This window comes from Ptychodera flava, chromosome 1, assembly GCF_041260155.1.
Source record: "Ptychodera flava strain L36383 chromosome 1, AS_Pfla_20210202, whole genome shotgun sequence".
Lineage (NCBI taxonomy): Eukaryota > Metazoa > Hemichordata > Enteropneusta > Ptychoderidae > Ptychodera > Ptychodera flava.
In genome coordinates, this window is record NC_091928.1 from 38,407,521 (window position 1) to 38,421,241 (window position 13,721).

The 13,721-nt window shown below is 37.3% G+C and overlaps 2 protein-coding genes across 3 annotated transcripts in view; one reads left to right on the plus strand and one right to left on the minus strand.

Annotated features, from left to right (window-relative positions):
* Positions 1-4,676, minus strand: part of LOC139136765 (uncharacterized) — a 35,487-nt gene extending 30,811 nt beyond the window's left edge. The window contains exons 1-5 of the mRNA XM_070704594.1: positions 4,587-4,676; positions 2,478-2,655; positions 1,671-1,773; positions 920-983; positions 185-295 (exon numbers count right to left, since the gene is read on the minus strand). Of these exons, the coding sequence (XP_070560695.1) occupies positions 185-295; positions 920-983; positions 1,671-1,773; positions 2,478-2,607 (408 nt within the window). The 5' untranslated portion in view covers positions 2,608-2,655; positions 4,587-4,676. The remainder of the gene's footprint in view (positions 1-184; positions 296-919; positions 984-1,670; positions 1,774-2,477; positions 2,656-4,586) is intronic.
* A 216-nt stretch (positions 4,677-4,892) lies between these two features.
* On the plus strand, positions 4,893-13,643 carry LOC139136775 (immunoglobulin A1 protease autotransporter-like). Of its 2 annotated transcripts, none has more exons than XM_070704614.1 (7): positions 4,893-5,000; positions 6,217-6,439; positions 7,199-7,347; positions 8,457-8,531; positions 9,627-10,032; positions 10,781-10,929; positions 12,611-13,643. In XM_070704614.1, the coding sequence occupies exons 2-7, from the start codon at positions 6,316-6,318 to the stop codon at positions 12,677-12,679; spliced, it is 972 nt and encodes a 323-aa protein (XP_070560715.1). In that variant the 5' UTR covers positions 4,893-5,000; positions 6,217-6,315; the 3' UTR covers positions 12,680-13,643. The 2 variants fall into 2 exon arrangements, with proteins under 2 accessions (XP_070560715.1, XP_070560706.1); XM_070704605.1 differs by having other exon boundaries at positions 6,294-6,439.
* The last annotated feature ends 78 nt before the right edge of the window (positions 13,644-13,721 follow it).

Sequence of the window (13,721 nt, forward strand, 5' to 3'; positions counted from 1 at the left end):
ACTTAGTACAGATGACAGCCATACGTACATGTATCATTCATTGTGATAGTGATTAAACAAAGATGAATTCTTGTCCCAGTGAAAACAGGGATGGGGTTGAAATTGGTAGAGGTATTTGTAATCATGACAATTTTCATTATACTTTTTTTTATTTGTGTGCAGAAAGATGCAATCTTGACTCTACCTTGAATGGCACCTCTGCAATAATACTGTCTTCAGTTTGTAGCATGAACTCCATTCTCTCCCATGTAAACCAAATATCATGTTCTATCAGCTTCCACAGCAAATCAAACACCTGTGAAAATAGAAGAGTCAATGGGTCTTCCTTCCAAAGTAATGCACAGGTAAGATGTTTATGTTATTTCAGTCATTGTAAGAAAAGATGAATGATGACGTTCAGAATGAACAGAGGACTACCAGACAAGCCAACAGGACCACTGGATTACCATTATGGTAGTGGTCCTCTGGATGACCAAATCCTACTCACTACAGGAGAAGCAATTAGAAATAGAATATCAGCAAAACCACTTCTTTTGAAAGCATTACAATGGAAGGTGAGAAGGCTTGCTATACATGTACACTGCTTTCTGTACTGTAGACTACAGCAAAAACCTGAATTAGCACACTTTGGGAATGTGCATGTCAGTTAAATAAGTTATTGTTTGATGATTTTTAAAGAGCACTGGCATCATGCATTTCAAAGAGTTTATGGGTTTCTCTAGTACATGTATGTAGGTCACAACTATGTATTTTAATGGGTACTTCGGTACTGTACTTATTATGCCCTCTGAAACCTGGTTTTCTTGACGTAAACAAATCATGCAAGACACACGGCAAAATGATTTCGTATCATTATGGCTTGAATTAGAGAGATTGAAACTGTAGCACTGAGATAGCAAAATGTGCAGCTATTACTTACATGTTCAGCATGTCTCATTGCAAACAGTCTGCAGTCTACATAGACATCCTCTGGAAGGATTTCCCTGCGTGGAAAAATTGGAAAATCATTAAAATTTCACATCAAGTATCGGATAATGCCATGGTCTTACAATGATCAGAATGATTTTGCTGTCCCATGATCAACAAGTCTTTGCTGGTGTTCTATTGTTAATACAACTTAACCTGTTCACCTCTATTTCCAGTATACTGACCCACACTTACTATTTATGGCAATGTGATTGGGTAAAAACACAGAGGTGGAGAGGTTAAGCTTATTTTTAACAAAACCCGAAAGCTTGAAAGAGAATAACCTCCTTATGTATCCAGAGTCAGACATTTGACAAGTTGTTTATTCAATGAACAGTTCCTGATGAAGGACACACACATAATATGATATAGATACATGTCTATGATTATCAGTAACAAATACAGATATCAATGATGTAATACACATGTAAGGTAGAATAAGACTTGAGGACAGATATTTGAACTTTCAGTTTTTTCAATATATTGCTGTGTTGCTGCTCTTGTCTGTGGAAGCTCGAGGAGTTACTGGAATTTGAAAGAATGGTTCAGAGTTTCCTACAGGAAAGTTTGTGATAAAGGAGCATGGTGCCTTCATTGTGAAAATACACAACAAATTACTGTTATAAAAGCATAACAGCTTGCATTTGAAAGGATATTTGCCAAAATTTGTAACACTTTTTGAAAAGAATGACAACAACACTCACGATTCTCTTAGTTCTTTTACAATCCATTCCATTCTTGTAACTTTCTGTTGTTGGGTTAGATCATCAAAACTTTGAATTCTCTTGTTTTCGATGCCTGTGAGACCTATTGTAGAGAAACCATGTACGGTTACCTAAAATAATTATTTGGTTTTGTGTTAGAGGAAACAATACAAGTTAAAGTCATTGTGGCGAATAACAGTGACTACAACTCAAAAATTTGGTGACACTCAGGTGGATTACTGTACACAGACTTGTAAATTTAACAATCAATATACATACATAGATACATAGATACACATACATAGATACATAGATACATATGTACCAGTACATACATACATACTAACATATAGATAGATACACTGTATATAGATAGATACATACATAGATACACTGTACATAGATAGATACGTAGATACATACATACATACATACATATGGTCTCACAATGATACCTTTAATAACTGGGAATTTGCTCTTATAGGAACTCAGTGTCAGGCTCCCAAGAGTTTTGATTTTACAAATTTTTGCAAGTATTCTATAATTTAATTGTTCGAGCCAAGGTTGAGTAATGCATGTAGGCTATTACAAGAAAGTGTCTATATGTCACATGGATCTTTCAAACAGTTTATAACATACCGGTATGTCATCCATAGTATCATAGTTGTTGCAAACAAAACGCCACAGATCATCAACACACATGACCACACAAATGCAAATGAAAAGTACACTTTTACTTGACCTTAAGAAGGTCACTTCATCTGAATGTCAGATTTCCCTTGATATAATGTTATCTAGATTGCTTACTTTCTATGAGCATCTTCATATTTGTCCCTTTCAATAGGTCCATTAAAACATTGCTCATCAGTAAATTGTACGGCATGAGTCGTAAGTTGACCCATGCTGTAAAACCGTTGATCTTGGTCCGCATCGACATCTTGGACTGTCCTCTAAAATCCTCTTCTCTGGTCTAGTGCGCTACATTCTGTGAAAACAAGAAATAGTTTAGGAATATCACAAGATGCTAAAATTGTCTAAAATAGTGCCGATTGCCATCAGTTATTAATGGCTGGTTACTAGATACAGTGTACGGCAATAATTGCAGTCTGTCTAGTCAAAATAACAAAAGACTTTGTGGTATATTATTTTGTATGGTATGTTTTGGGTCCAAACCAAAATAAGTAGATTTAGTTGCATTATGGTCCTTCTGGAGGGACTGGTTGCATGTGGCAACACATACGTAGCTTAATCTATACCCTTTTATCAAAATGGTTCAATCCTTAACAGAAACAATAAATATTTAAAATTTCTTCAATTATTATTGTAAGAAAACTACCTTTTTCTATCAACTGAAGATGGTGTTTATTAATCATCAAACACTCAAATAATAACAAATGATACATGTAGCAAGGGCAGTGTCAGGATTTGTTGCTTGCCCAAGGCATGGTGCTCTTGACAGTAACATTGATGATGCCCAAGCGTATAGTGAGGATATCATCAATATTATCATCATGAGTAAAAGCCTGTGATCTTACCTGTGCAAGCATAATTCACAACGCCAGATCTGTTGACTGTTTTAAACGTCTTTTAAAAACTCATCTTTTTAATCAGTGCTATTTGTGATTGAGTTTTTAAGATCATCTTCTGTATGGTTTTTAACTGGGACTTGTTTTTTTTTTAACTGGGACTTTTTAATTTATTCTGCTGCTTTCATAATGTTTTTTTAACACAGTCTTTTGTTTCATTTTATTTTTATCAATTAATTTTTTTAAAATTTTTTTTATCACGGTCTTTTGTTTATTGTACGAGAATGGTACCGTTGCTGGTTTTTAGTATTTGTCTGTTTCTTTTTTAAAATATGTAAATCGCACTGAGACGTATTTGTAGTGCATGTAAGAAATAAATATTAAAATATTAGATTGGTCATATGGGTCCTCTATGACCTTTGAGTGCAGCTTCGATGACTGTATCCCGTCGAGGTAGAATGCGCCTTAGGACAAATATTATATTTGGACTCAAATTTTTACCATTCTTTTCTGATCTACAACTTGTGGGGGCTCATTGAAAAGTTCTTAGAGAAAAAGTTTCACTGTGTTAGTTTTAAGAAAATCATAAAAATTTTATTTTTCCTCCAAAGAGTTACACAGGGATATGGCAAGGGATGGGGAGAAGTACGGAAGGTCTGAACCACGTAGAGTGGTTGGAGGGTTGATACATTGTAAACCTAGCTTGCAAGTTACAACCCTGAGTGCAGGTATCGGTGGTTGGGGTGAGCAGAGGTTAAAGAAGTCTGGAAAAGTCGGTTTATGTTGAGATGGGACATCCAAAGTATGAACTTCTCTTGCTTTAAAATTGATACTTCCGCTACAAATGTTCATCAACTCATAAAAGTATTAAAAACTGAAGATCACACGGGAGAAATCATTGAGGCGCTAGCCATAGTACTGTAGCTCGAGGTTTTTCCTGCATATGTGGGTCGGACGCTTTTCGACCAAAGAGATAATGCCAAGGCAAACCTCATGCTACAGTACTGCAACTAGGAAGCAGCAATCTGGGATCTCAGCAATCTTTGTGCTCCTCTGGTGAGCTCCCTCAGCTCAGTGTTCCCGCGAAAATGAAAGGTCAGTCGAGTATGACAACGATACACACTGGCGGAACGGTGCCGAAACTAATGACAGTAAGGTCAACCGTTATGCCCTTTCGTCACTCGCTAAGTCCCGTATTTTAGTGTATTTTTACACAACAGTAAACAATGCAAAATGGCATTATGACAACCCGTGCTGAATCGAAATCCATGGACGCTATTCGGTATCCAAGGCTCGATTGAAGAATTAAACTGGACGTTTATTGTCGACTTCATAAAAAATTATGTTTAAATTACATCAGGATCACATTTTGAGAAATGAGAGTGCTTACCTGAACAGCAAAAGGTTGGAATATTTAAGGTTTAATCAGTGCTTGCCTACAGCACACACGGTAAACAAAACCTGAAAACTAATATGGACGACCACCACCTTTCGTCCTCGTTCGCTAATGATTATAATATAACTTGATATTGCATCAGAGATTTATTGCATAAATTAATCTAGCATTTCATGATATATTTTGTTATTGTTTGATATACAAAGAAACAACAAATCACTCGAGACACCGCGGTATTATTGCTTTTTACTCGATTATTTTTTGTATTAATGATAACTCAGTAGTGAACGAGGCATAAGAGTTTCCGGTCGAGCGTTGTCAGCCGAAGAAACGTGCAGTGGTACGCGAGGGACTGAGTTTTCAATGTTATTTTTTCAGTGGCACATATTTTATTGCAACAACAGTCCTGTAAGTATAGCTTTACGGTATTTCAGATGTTGAAGTGGGGGTGCTTTCATTTCCGAGACACTGATCATTTCCGCTGACGCTGTATTGGTACCACACTAATACGCTCAGCGAGTGTGAAGACTGCTTGCTGTTTTTATGTGTAGGTGCGACTGAGCATGTCGAGAGCAATCGGGTAATTCCCAATTTTACAATTACTGTACATTACTCTTTGAACCCGTTGTGAATAGGTACTGTAATATTTAAATTTATGACTGACGAAAAATACATCGATACCATCGGGCGATATTAGTGTTTCCCCTAGAAAGCAACTGTAATAAAGAAAAAACGATACCGTCTTGGTTTTATCTTCTCAAATGAATATATGTTTACAAATAACACACTGATTTGCTGAACCTAGTGCTCGCACTGAGATTTCACAGTGTCCCTAATTAGATGCATCGTCAGGATGGCGTTTGCAACTGTAGGATGATTTTCTGGGTGAAGTTATAAATATGTTCAATGGTGCCGTTCACAGGTATCTACCTTAACCCTGTATAAGTCCCTGGTGCGGTTTGACGGCTGTCATACTGCCCAGGACTAGCTCGGCATGACTCTCTGCCTCCTTACTGAGGGTTAGAGTCATGCTGACATTACTGAAAGTCAACATCAGATGTTCAGCGGCATAATTCAGCTACCATCAATGATATCGGACATTTACACACATATGTTAGTCTGCATTAGTGACTGTTTGGCGTAAACCATTTCGAGTAAAAAAACCCCGAAAACAATTGTGTTTACAAACGGAACAAAAATAAACCCAAAAAATCAGCATTAGGCAAAACAAATTGATTTGTTTCTGGTCACCACTTGCATCACTTCAAAGTGTGCACGTCAACTCTTTTTTTTCCTGTTTTTCATTTTAGCTGTTCATGGTTTGAAAGAGTTGGCAACTTCACAAACATTGAGTTTACTGAAGTCATTTCTTTTCTGACATGATATTGTGAATCATTCACGGATGTTTCTGTTGTAGCTGTTTTTGTTTTGAGGGGGGGGACTATAATTATTTTTTGCACCCACCGAAATATGGGGAAAGATACACAAAGGCACAGGTTTCTAAGTGATGTGAGTGATGACTAGAAACAATATTACCAAATAATGCCTGCTGTAGAACAAACATCTAAAAAACAAACTATTTTCCCATTTTTGTAAAGTACCATTTCTGAATGTTCTGTATCAGAAGAAACTGCTCAAAACTGAGCTACCAGTAACTGGTACACATACTCATGTCAGAATCATCTGTACATTTGTCTGCAGAATGTGTGAAGATTTTTGAAGAATGAATGGAAACCATAGTGACAAGGAAGAAGATTTCAGGATACCAGATGCATTGGATGCATTATTCAGGAATACTGAACAAACTTATGAAGAATTCCTGAACTCATTCACAACACTGACTGCAGGTGAGGACAGACCAGACAGCTGCGGCATAATATTCACTGCAAATTGCAATCTTCATAGAATGTGCCCAAGATATCTTGTGCTGCAAGTTTTCCACCGGTATCTTGTACACATACTGGCAGCACAAGTACATGTATCAGTACATGTACATGTATATGATACCAGTACATTTATTATGTTTTTGTCACTGACTCCATCATCCAAAAGGTGAACGCCCATTGAAAGGATGGGGTAGCCATCACCTGGCCAATTTAGCAATGGGGCTAGACTTGCCCCAGGTCTGCGGGCTATTAAATGTCAAAAGAGTAAACTGAAAGAATAAATTGAACTTCCAACAGTACACTGCTGCGTTGATGGCTAAGTGGTCACAAAATTGAAGTGCTATACAAATGGCAGCTGTGTTTAACTTTACGGTCAAGTGGTCAAAAAACTGAAGCAATGTACTTACAGTATCAGACTGCTGTGTAGATTGTTGGGTGAATTCAATGGCAACACCAGGACTGCAAACTCACCACCTTTTTATCCAGTCAAATCACCTACCCACTAGTGCATCGTGCAGCCTGTTTTTTAGTTTATCAACATTTTTCATTTCTTTCTTGACTGTTCAATACTCATGTGATCTAGAAGCTGTGCAAGATCCAAAGCCTTCCAAAAAAAGTAACTACATGTACACATTTGTTTTTCATTCTGTAGAAAATTATCAATCTGAATTTATAAATATACTGTCATTGAGTAGAATATTTTGGCTTTTTGTTTCACAGAGGATGTTGCAGGATTTCATCTCCGCAATGCTGAGAGACTCAATAGTGCAACTGCACAAACACAGGATACAGGGACATCAACTGCAGTGAATCTGACAGATGATGATAAAATACAGACTTTGCAGTCAAGTGACGATTTGCAGGAGGAGGTGAGAGAATCCATTGTTTTAGTAAAAATATATTATTACAAATTTTGGTGCAACCAAATTTGTCAACTCCTGAACAGAAAGGACACACGTTGTGCTATAGACAAACTACCATTATGCCAAAAAGATCAAATGATGGCATTAAAATAAGCCAACATGTATAAATGGTATAAAAAACATGAAATTCTCTATGCATATTTGTGTACATGGGTTTATTTGTAGTAAATTGTACCATAATCCATTCAAATTCTGTGTTTTACCCATTGTATTTGAACTTTTCTGTCATAAAGTTGGTGCTCATTGTGGGGAAGTTTGGTTCACACAATAAAAAGAACAAAACAACAGTTCAATTGCAGGGTCACACGACTTCCAAAGATATATTTTGGCCCAAGGTATCATATGCAAAACTCAATATATTTTATCAAGCGTGATGCAAAAGACTTGTTATCTCCTGGATTACCTGTAATTTTTGACTAAATTGTTAATGAGATGCAAAATATTATGTATTTTTTGCCAGCTTGCTTACTGAGCTTACAGCGCTTTGTTTTTACATCAACGTCCACCTTTTCCCCCAGTGTTTGCACAATAACCAGGTTATAGTTTAACAGTAATACATTCCAAGTCATCCTTTCTATCATCACATGCATATCTAAACCATATTGCCTTATTTGGGTCTTTTCTGTGTTTTACTATTTTTTCACCACAAAGTTCAATTGCAGGGTCACAGGTACATGTAGTTAAGCTTCATACATATCCAAGCTTCTTTCTGTCTTTGACCTTCATACTGGTACAGCATGTTTTCTGTAAATTTATTTAACTTTTCAACAAAAGACATGAAAAGTGTAAAATATTTTCCAGCCAACGGATGAAAAGCAGGATCATTGAGGTAAATATTCAGACAATATGCTGTATTATTTTAAACATGCATTTTCACCAATACATTGGTTTTATACCGTAATCCAACTGTACTGGGGTGCATGTATCTTGAACATGTATAATAATGCAGCGTGCACCCAGGTACATGTATCTTGAACCATGGTCACTCTCAGAATATTTTTTACCAAAAAATACCAACCATGTACTTTTTGTTTGATAAATTGTCTTTTATGCAGGTGTTAGAAGAAGGGACTAGAGCACCAACATTCCTGATGAGGACACCAGACACAACTGGAGGAACGTTACTGAAGGTAGAAAATTGTGATTACAAATTACAATATTGCAGATTGTTCCTTACATGTGTCACTGTACATTGCATCTAAAGCAAGAACTCCTGCAGCAGGTATACATGACGTTTGGGCACAATGGTGGTACACTCTATGACATATATCATCTCAGCTGCCTGATGAGTGCAATACGAAGCTGTATCTGTACCAAAATTTAGTATTTAGAGTACCAGATTGCAAAGGGGCTTACATGTGTTGCTGTCATATCAACATTTGTGTTCATGGTGTTAAAAGTCTTTTCCCTTGTTGTTTTAGCATGAAAAAAATGGAGAAAACAGAATCATATACTGAGTAATCATGGTCGAACAGAAATTTAGCGCCCATTATAGAGCATTGTTAACATGAAGGATACAGTACTGTACCGTGATAGCACTCATACTGTGCCATAGCAGCGGAGGAGAGACAGATGATAAACAAGTGATGGCGCTGATTGGTGAAGCAAAAGCAAAATGCTCTAAAAGGCAGTTCAAAAAACATATTCTTAATGTTTACACTGCCACCCGTAACAGTCACCATGTATTGAATTGTCTAACAACTACGGTACTTTGGCTCTAAAGCTGATGTTCCAACCATCTAAGCACTCTGTCTCTGCATTAAGGTTCTATTTCTTACAGCTTGGCTGTGTAGATTTCTGTATCTTTGTAACAACCAGATGTTCCTGTAGGAAGAAAAATGTTTGTAAACGTACATGTTGACACAAAAGTCATGTACGTTTTGCAATTCAATATTTTACCCATAATTCTACTAGCTGATATACAAAGGCCTGAGAATAGATCATTTTACAGCGCCCCACATGCTTAAATACTTATACTCATCAGCAATACTGATGCACATTAAACAAATGTAAATAACCACTTTTGACAAGTTACACATGAGTATAGTACAGATAAAATGATATTGTTGGGGAGTATTGAACAGAACTCACCGTTGACGTGCTGAAAAAATGCACAGAGAATGTTCTATTATCATATAAGTTGTTCCGTTATACATGTACTGATTGTACTGATCTGTAGCAGAGGGCAACAGCTGCTAAATATATCCCTGTTGTTTGATTGACAGGTGGACAATTTTGTGGAAGATGAGGGCGCTGTCAGCAGCAGTGAAGACAGTGATGAGTTGAACAGCGACACAGACATTCCATATCAACCTTCATGTCTTGGTGAGGGAAAACAAACAAGGACAGACGCTGAAAAAGTGCATGGTAAAACTTTGAACGATAATGAATCAAAGACTTCTGACAGCTCTGCACAGGAAGGTGAACCGATAAACCCAGTAACTGGACAAAGAATGTCCAATCAGGATAACACAAGAGTACTAAACATATCAGAAATGAAAACTTCTGAAACTTCAGTAGACACTGAAGCAGTGTTTGGTGAAGAGACAGTGGATACTGAGAAAAGTATTGATGAAAGGAAATTAGAGTTGTCAAACTTGGAAAATGTCACGCAGGTTGACAGTGATACAGGTATGTGCTTCAAAACCTTTGTTATGAATTTGGGTCTGATGTATCTACCAGTACTCGTACACTACCGTAGTTACAATAGAGATTTTTTCAGCATTAAAACTAACCCTGACATTACCTACCGGTACATGTACATGTCTGTACTATTGTAAAATTTTCACATAGTGACTGTCTCATGATATTGCCATTCATATTGAGTGTGTCCCATCTTTTGAATGGTTTTAATTTGATCCAAATACAAGAGTATGAGAGTGACAATGTTTGACATGATATGCTGCACTGCCAACAAAAGAAGTGAATACCCATGTTGTAGGACAGTCTCCCGAGATATCATGCACATGTTAGTTATCCTGAACACAAATTCATTTGAAAGATCTGGTCATGTAAAAATTCATGTCTCATCATTTGCATCAAGGGGTACATGTACATGTACAAATGTATGTACCTTGAAAATTTTAAATGTTTGCTTATACTTTACATCAGATAATTTTCCACTATTCTTTTCCATTCAAGAATATAAATCATGCTCACTTTACAAAGTTTTGGAATGGAGAAAGTTACTGCAATCTGTTGAGAAAGAGCAAAATTTTGATGATCACATAAACAAGACTGTACATCATTCAGTCATTCCATTCAAAGTTTCAAAATGCGTCAATGAAAGCAGCTGATCAGATAGGTTTTGCACCAATGTGCATTTTACCTAATTACTACTTTTTATCTCATTCTCTTTATAATTTCCCTACACACACAGAAAGCCATGAAGTCAGACCTCTACCAGGAGAGGCAGAGGACATTCCACCAAGCCCCACACAATGCCAAATGACGAAGCAAACTTTGTTGGAAATGGCAAGTACTTCACTCAGAGAAACATCAGGGCAACATGCAGCCATCACTGAAGAGGTAAGTTGAAGACAAGTTACCATACTGTCAGGACACACACCACCTGTCAACTTAAAGGCCTGTGCTTGGTATTACAATGGTAATTATCCTCATATATCATTCAGATTGTCATAGGGTTTACTTCACCAACAGAGTCCAAATTACAATATACTGTTCCTTGGCAAGATCATACAAATACCCCAATAGTGTTTAATAGTTCAACTAAAACTATCTCTGTGATCGATACTTATGTAGGCCATTGTTCAATTCATATGACATTGTTCTTTTTTGGGAAATAATGCATGTGTAAGTCTAGAGAAAAATGGCCTCTTTTTGTATTCAAAATTTGGTATTAGTAATTAGACATTCCAGAGACCAGCTCTGGAACTGTTAGTTTTTGCTCACTTTCCTTCTTTCTTTCTTTCTTTCTTTCTCTATTTCCGGTATTACTATCATAGAACGTGCTATACACAAATTTTACCTTAATTACCCAGAATGCATTGCGACACGCTTATGACGTCATCGCTCAGCTCGGACGGGTTTTACGGGCATTTCTTGTGTGTTTATTTATTTATTTTTTATTCTGCATTGCTCGACTATCATATTGCGTTCAGCTATTAATAATTCTAGCTTTCTTTCGCTTTGTTTTTTGTTGCTTTTTGATTTTATTTTTCTCTAAATACTCGCCGTACGTGGCGCTATACTGTTTCGCCCGAATGCTCATGAGATAACAATGGCGGCGGGTTTCGCTCGCATAGAGAGAGAAAAATTGGCTTTTTGTAAGTTTACAAGCACGGCTGGGCACATCGTGTACCTAGGCGAGGTGGGTGTGCTCGAAAACGAAGATCAATGCAAAATTTGGATTCAAAATCGGCTGTTTTGGCGGAGAAACTGCCCGCTGTATTTCTGAGGAGCCACCAGCGGTTTTTCCTATATCAGTCCGGTAACACACAGCCCTGTCACCGCAAGGGCATGCGTTGGCTGCACATTAAAGCAGCTCAACTTTCCAAGATCAAACGGTCAGTATCTTGTGAAAACAGCGACATTGCAATGAAAATTGTTTTAGTCTGTGCTTTTAATCAAATGACAATGCATGTGGCCTCGGTTTTCAATTTCAACGGCCTAGGTCCGATCATGGATGTAAAAAATAGATCCATGGTCCGATGTTTCCTCTCGTCTGATCATCGTCGTAAACCACGCGCCTCTTTACGGCAACAACTCAGCGCTACCCGTCAAGCGATTGATTTGTTTGCGTAGGTCAGCGGAGCGAAAATTATTGCTCTGGCTCGCGAGAATGTCGTCTGATATACATTTCCGTGCGTTGTCGCCCCCGTATGTATCTGTTGCGTTTTTACCGTACATGTAGGCATTTGTAATCTGTGGACTGCCTTGCTTTTAGTTGTATTATGGTGTTTTACTGCTAGCAGCCCTAACTATAGGTATGTGCTTGAATATTAAAATCCAAAGCACTCTTTCATTCTGCACCTATCTTTGTCACACATTCTCTTGTTTCTTCCGCTGCTCTGGTCTCTGGAACTTCGCTTTTGCTTGCAAATGCTTTCTAGTTTGACATAACAAATAGAGACACCATACCTTGACTTACCTTTTCAATACTTTCAATTAAACAACTATGCACTAGAAATTGTGACTTGTGTTGGTCATGGAAAATGACTCAACTCTTTGTTTATTTCAATTTTCTCAGGTCTCAAATGATGATGTACAGCCATTTTCACTACATGAAGATTTTGATTATGATAATGTAACTTGTTGACTCCTAAATGGAGGCCAGATGACCATCCTCCAGGCTGGAGAGATGGACTTTAGCACCAGATGACCATCAAAGAGGGACTCTTCAGACCAGAGGACCATCCAGCAGTACAGAGAGCATAACATTAGGACCAGACAGTCATTCTCCAGGACAGTGACAAGGACATCTGACCCAAATGACCATTCTTCAGGAGAAGGAAGGTGCATGAGGAATACTGTTTTACTGTGGCAGAAACAGTTGGCTGGAAACTATTGAAAGAAACATTTGTTTCACTTTCAAACAAAATTCCAGGATAACTTTGTGATCAGATAAATGAACATGTACTGTACCTAAATTAATCACCAATCTTGGTTTGATACTTTGTTTACGAATACACCAGAGTTGCTGCAAATATTGCCTGGGAGCTTGACAATAAACATTCCTTATCTGTCAGTCACTGAGACAATTCACCCCAGTACTTAGGTAGGGTGGCATGACCTTGGTTGGCATTTACTAAAAAGAAGAGAAGTACGACATTTACACAAAGACATGTGATCATTTAGTTTACATACATTTGTTGATGTGATATAGTATTCCATGTTTGTTTCTTTCAGAACCTTTTGCTGGTAGGCAAGATTTGAGGCAGTTTCAGTACATTTAGGAATAAAGTACATCACCTATCTAGATTAGTAATTAGGTAAGATTATTAGCATGTCTTACTCTCAAATGCATGCTGAAATTAGACATAATATTTGAATTTGTTTGAAATCTGATGAAATCAGAAGTACAGTAAATCCATGGTCCCAGTTCCAGGAGGTGCAGTTTTCTGGATCGACAATGTTGCTACAGTATGTTGACTTCTTAAGGAGACAGTAACTGTAACTTTCAATCTCTCTTTAATTGAGTTTTGAAATTGTAAAAATAGGTACATGCATGTGTTTTTATGGTTTCCATAAATTATGTTGACATGCAAAGTTTCAGTTCTGCTGACACAATTTATTGTACACAGTGAGTAAATCATTGCAGACTGGAATTCAGTTGCCAACATAACAGTAGACATAACAGA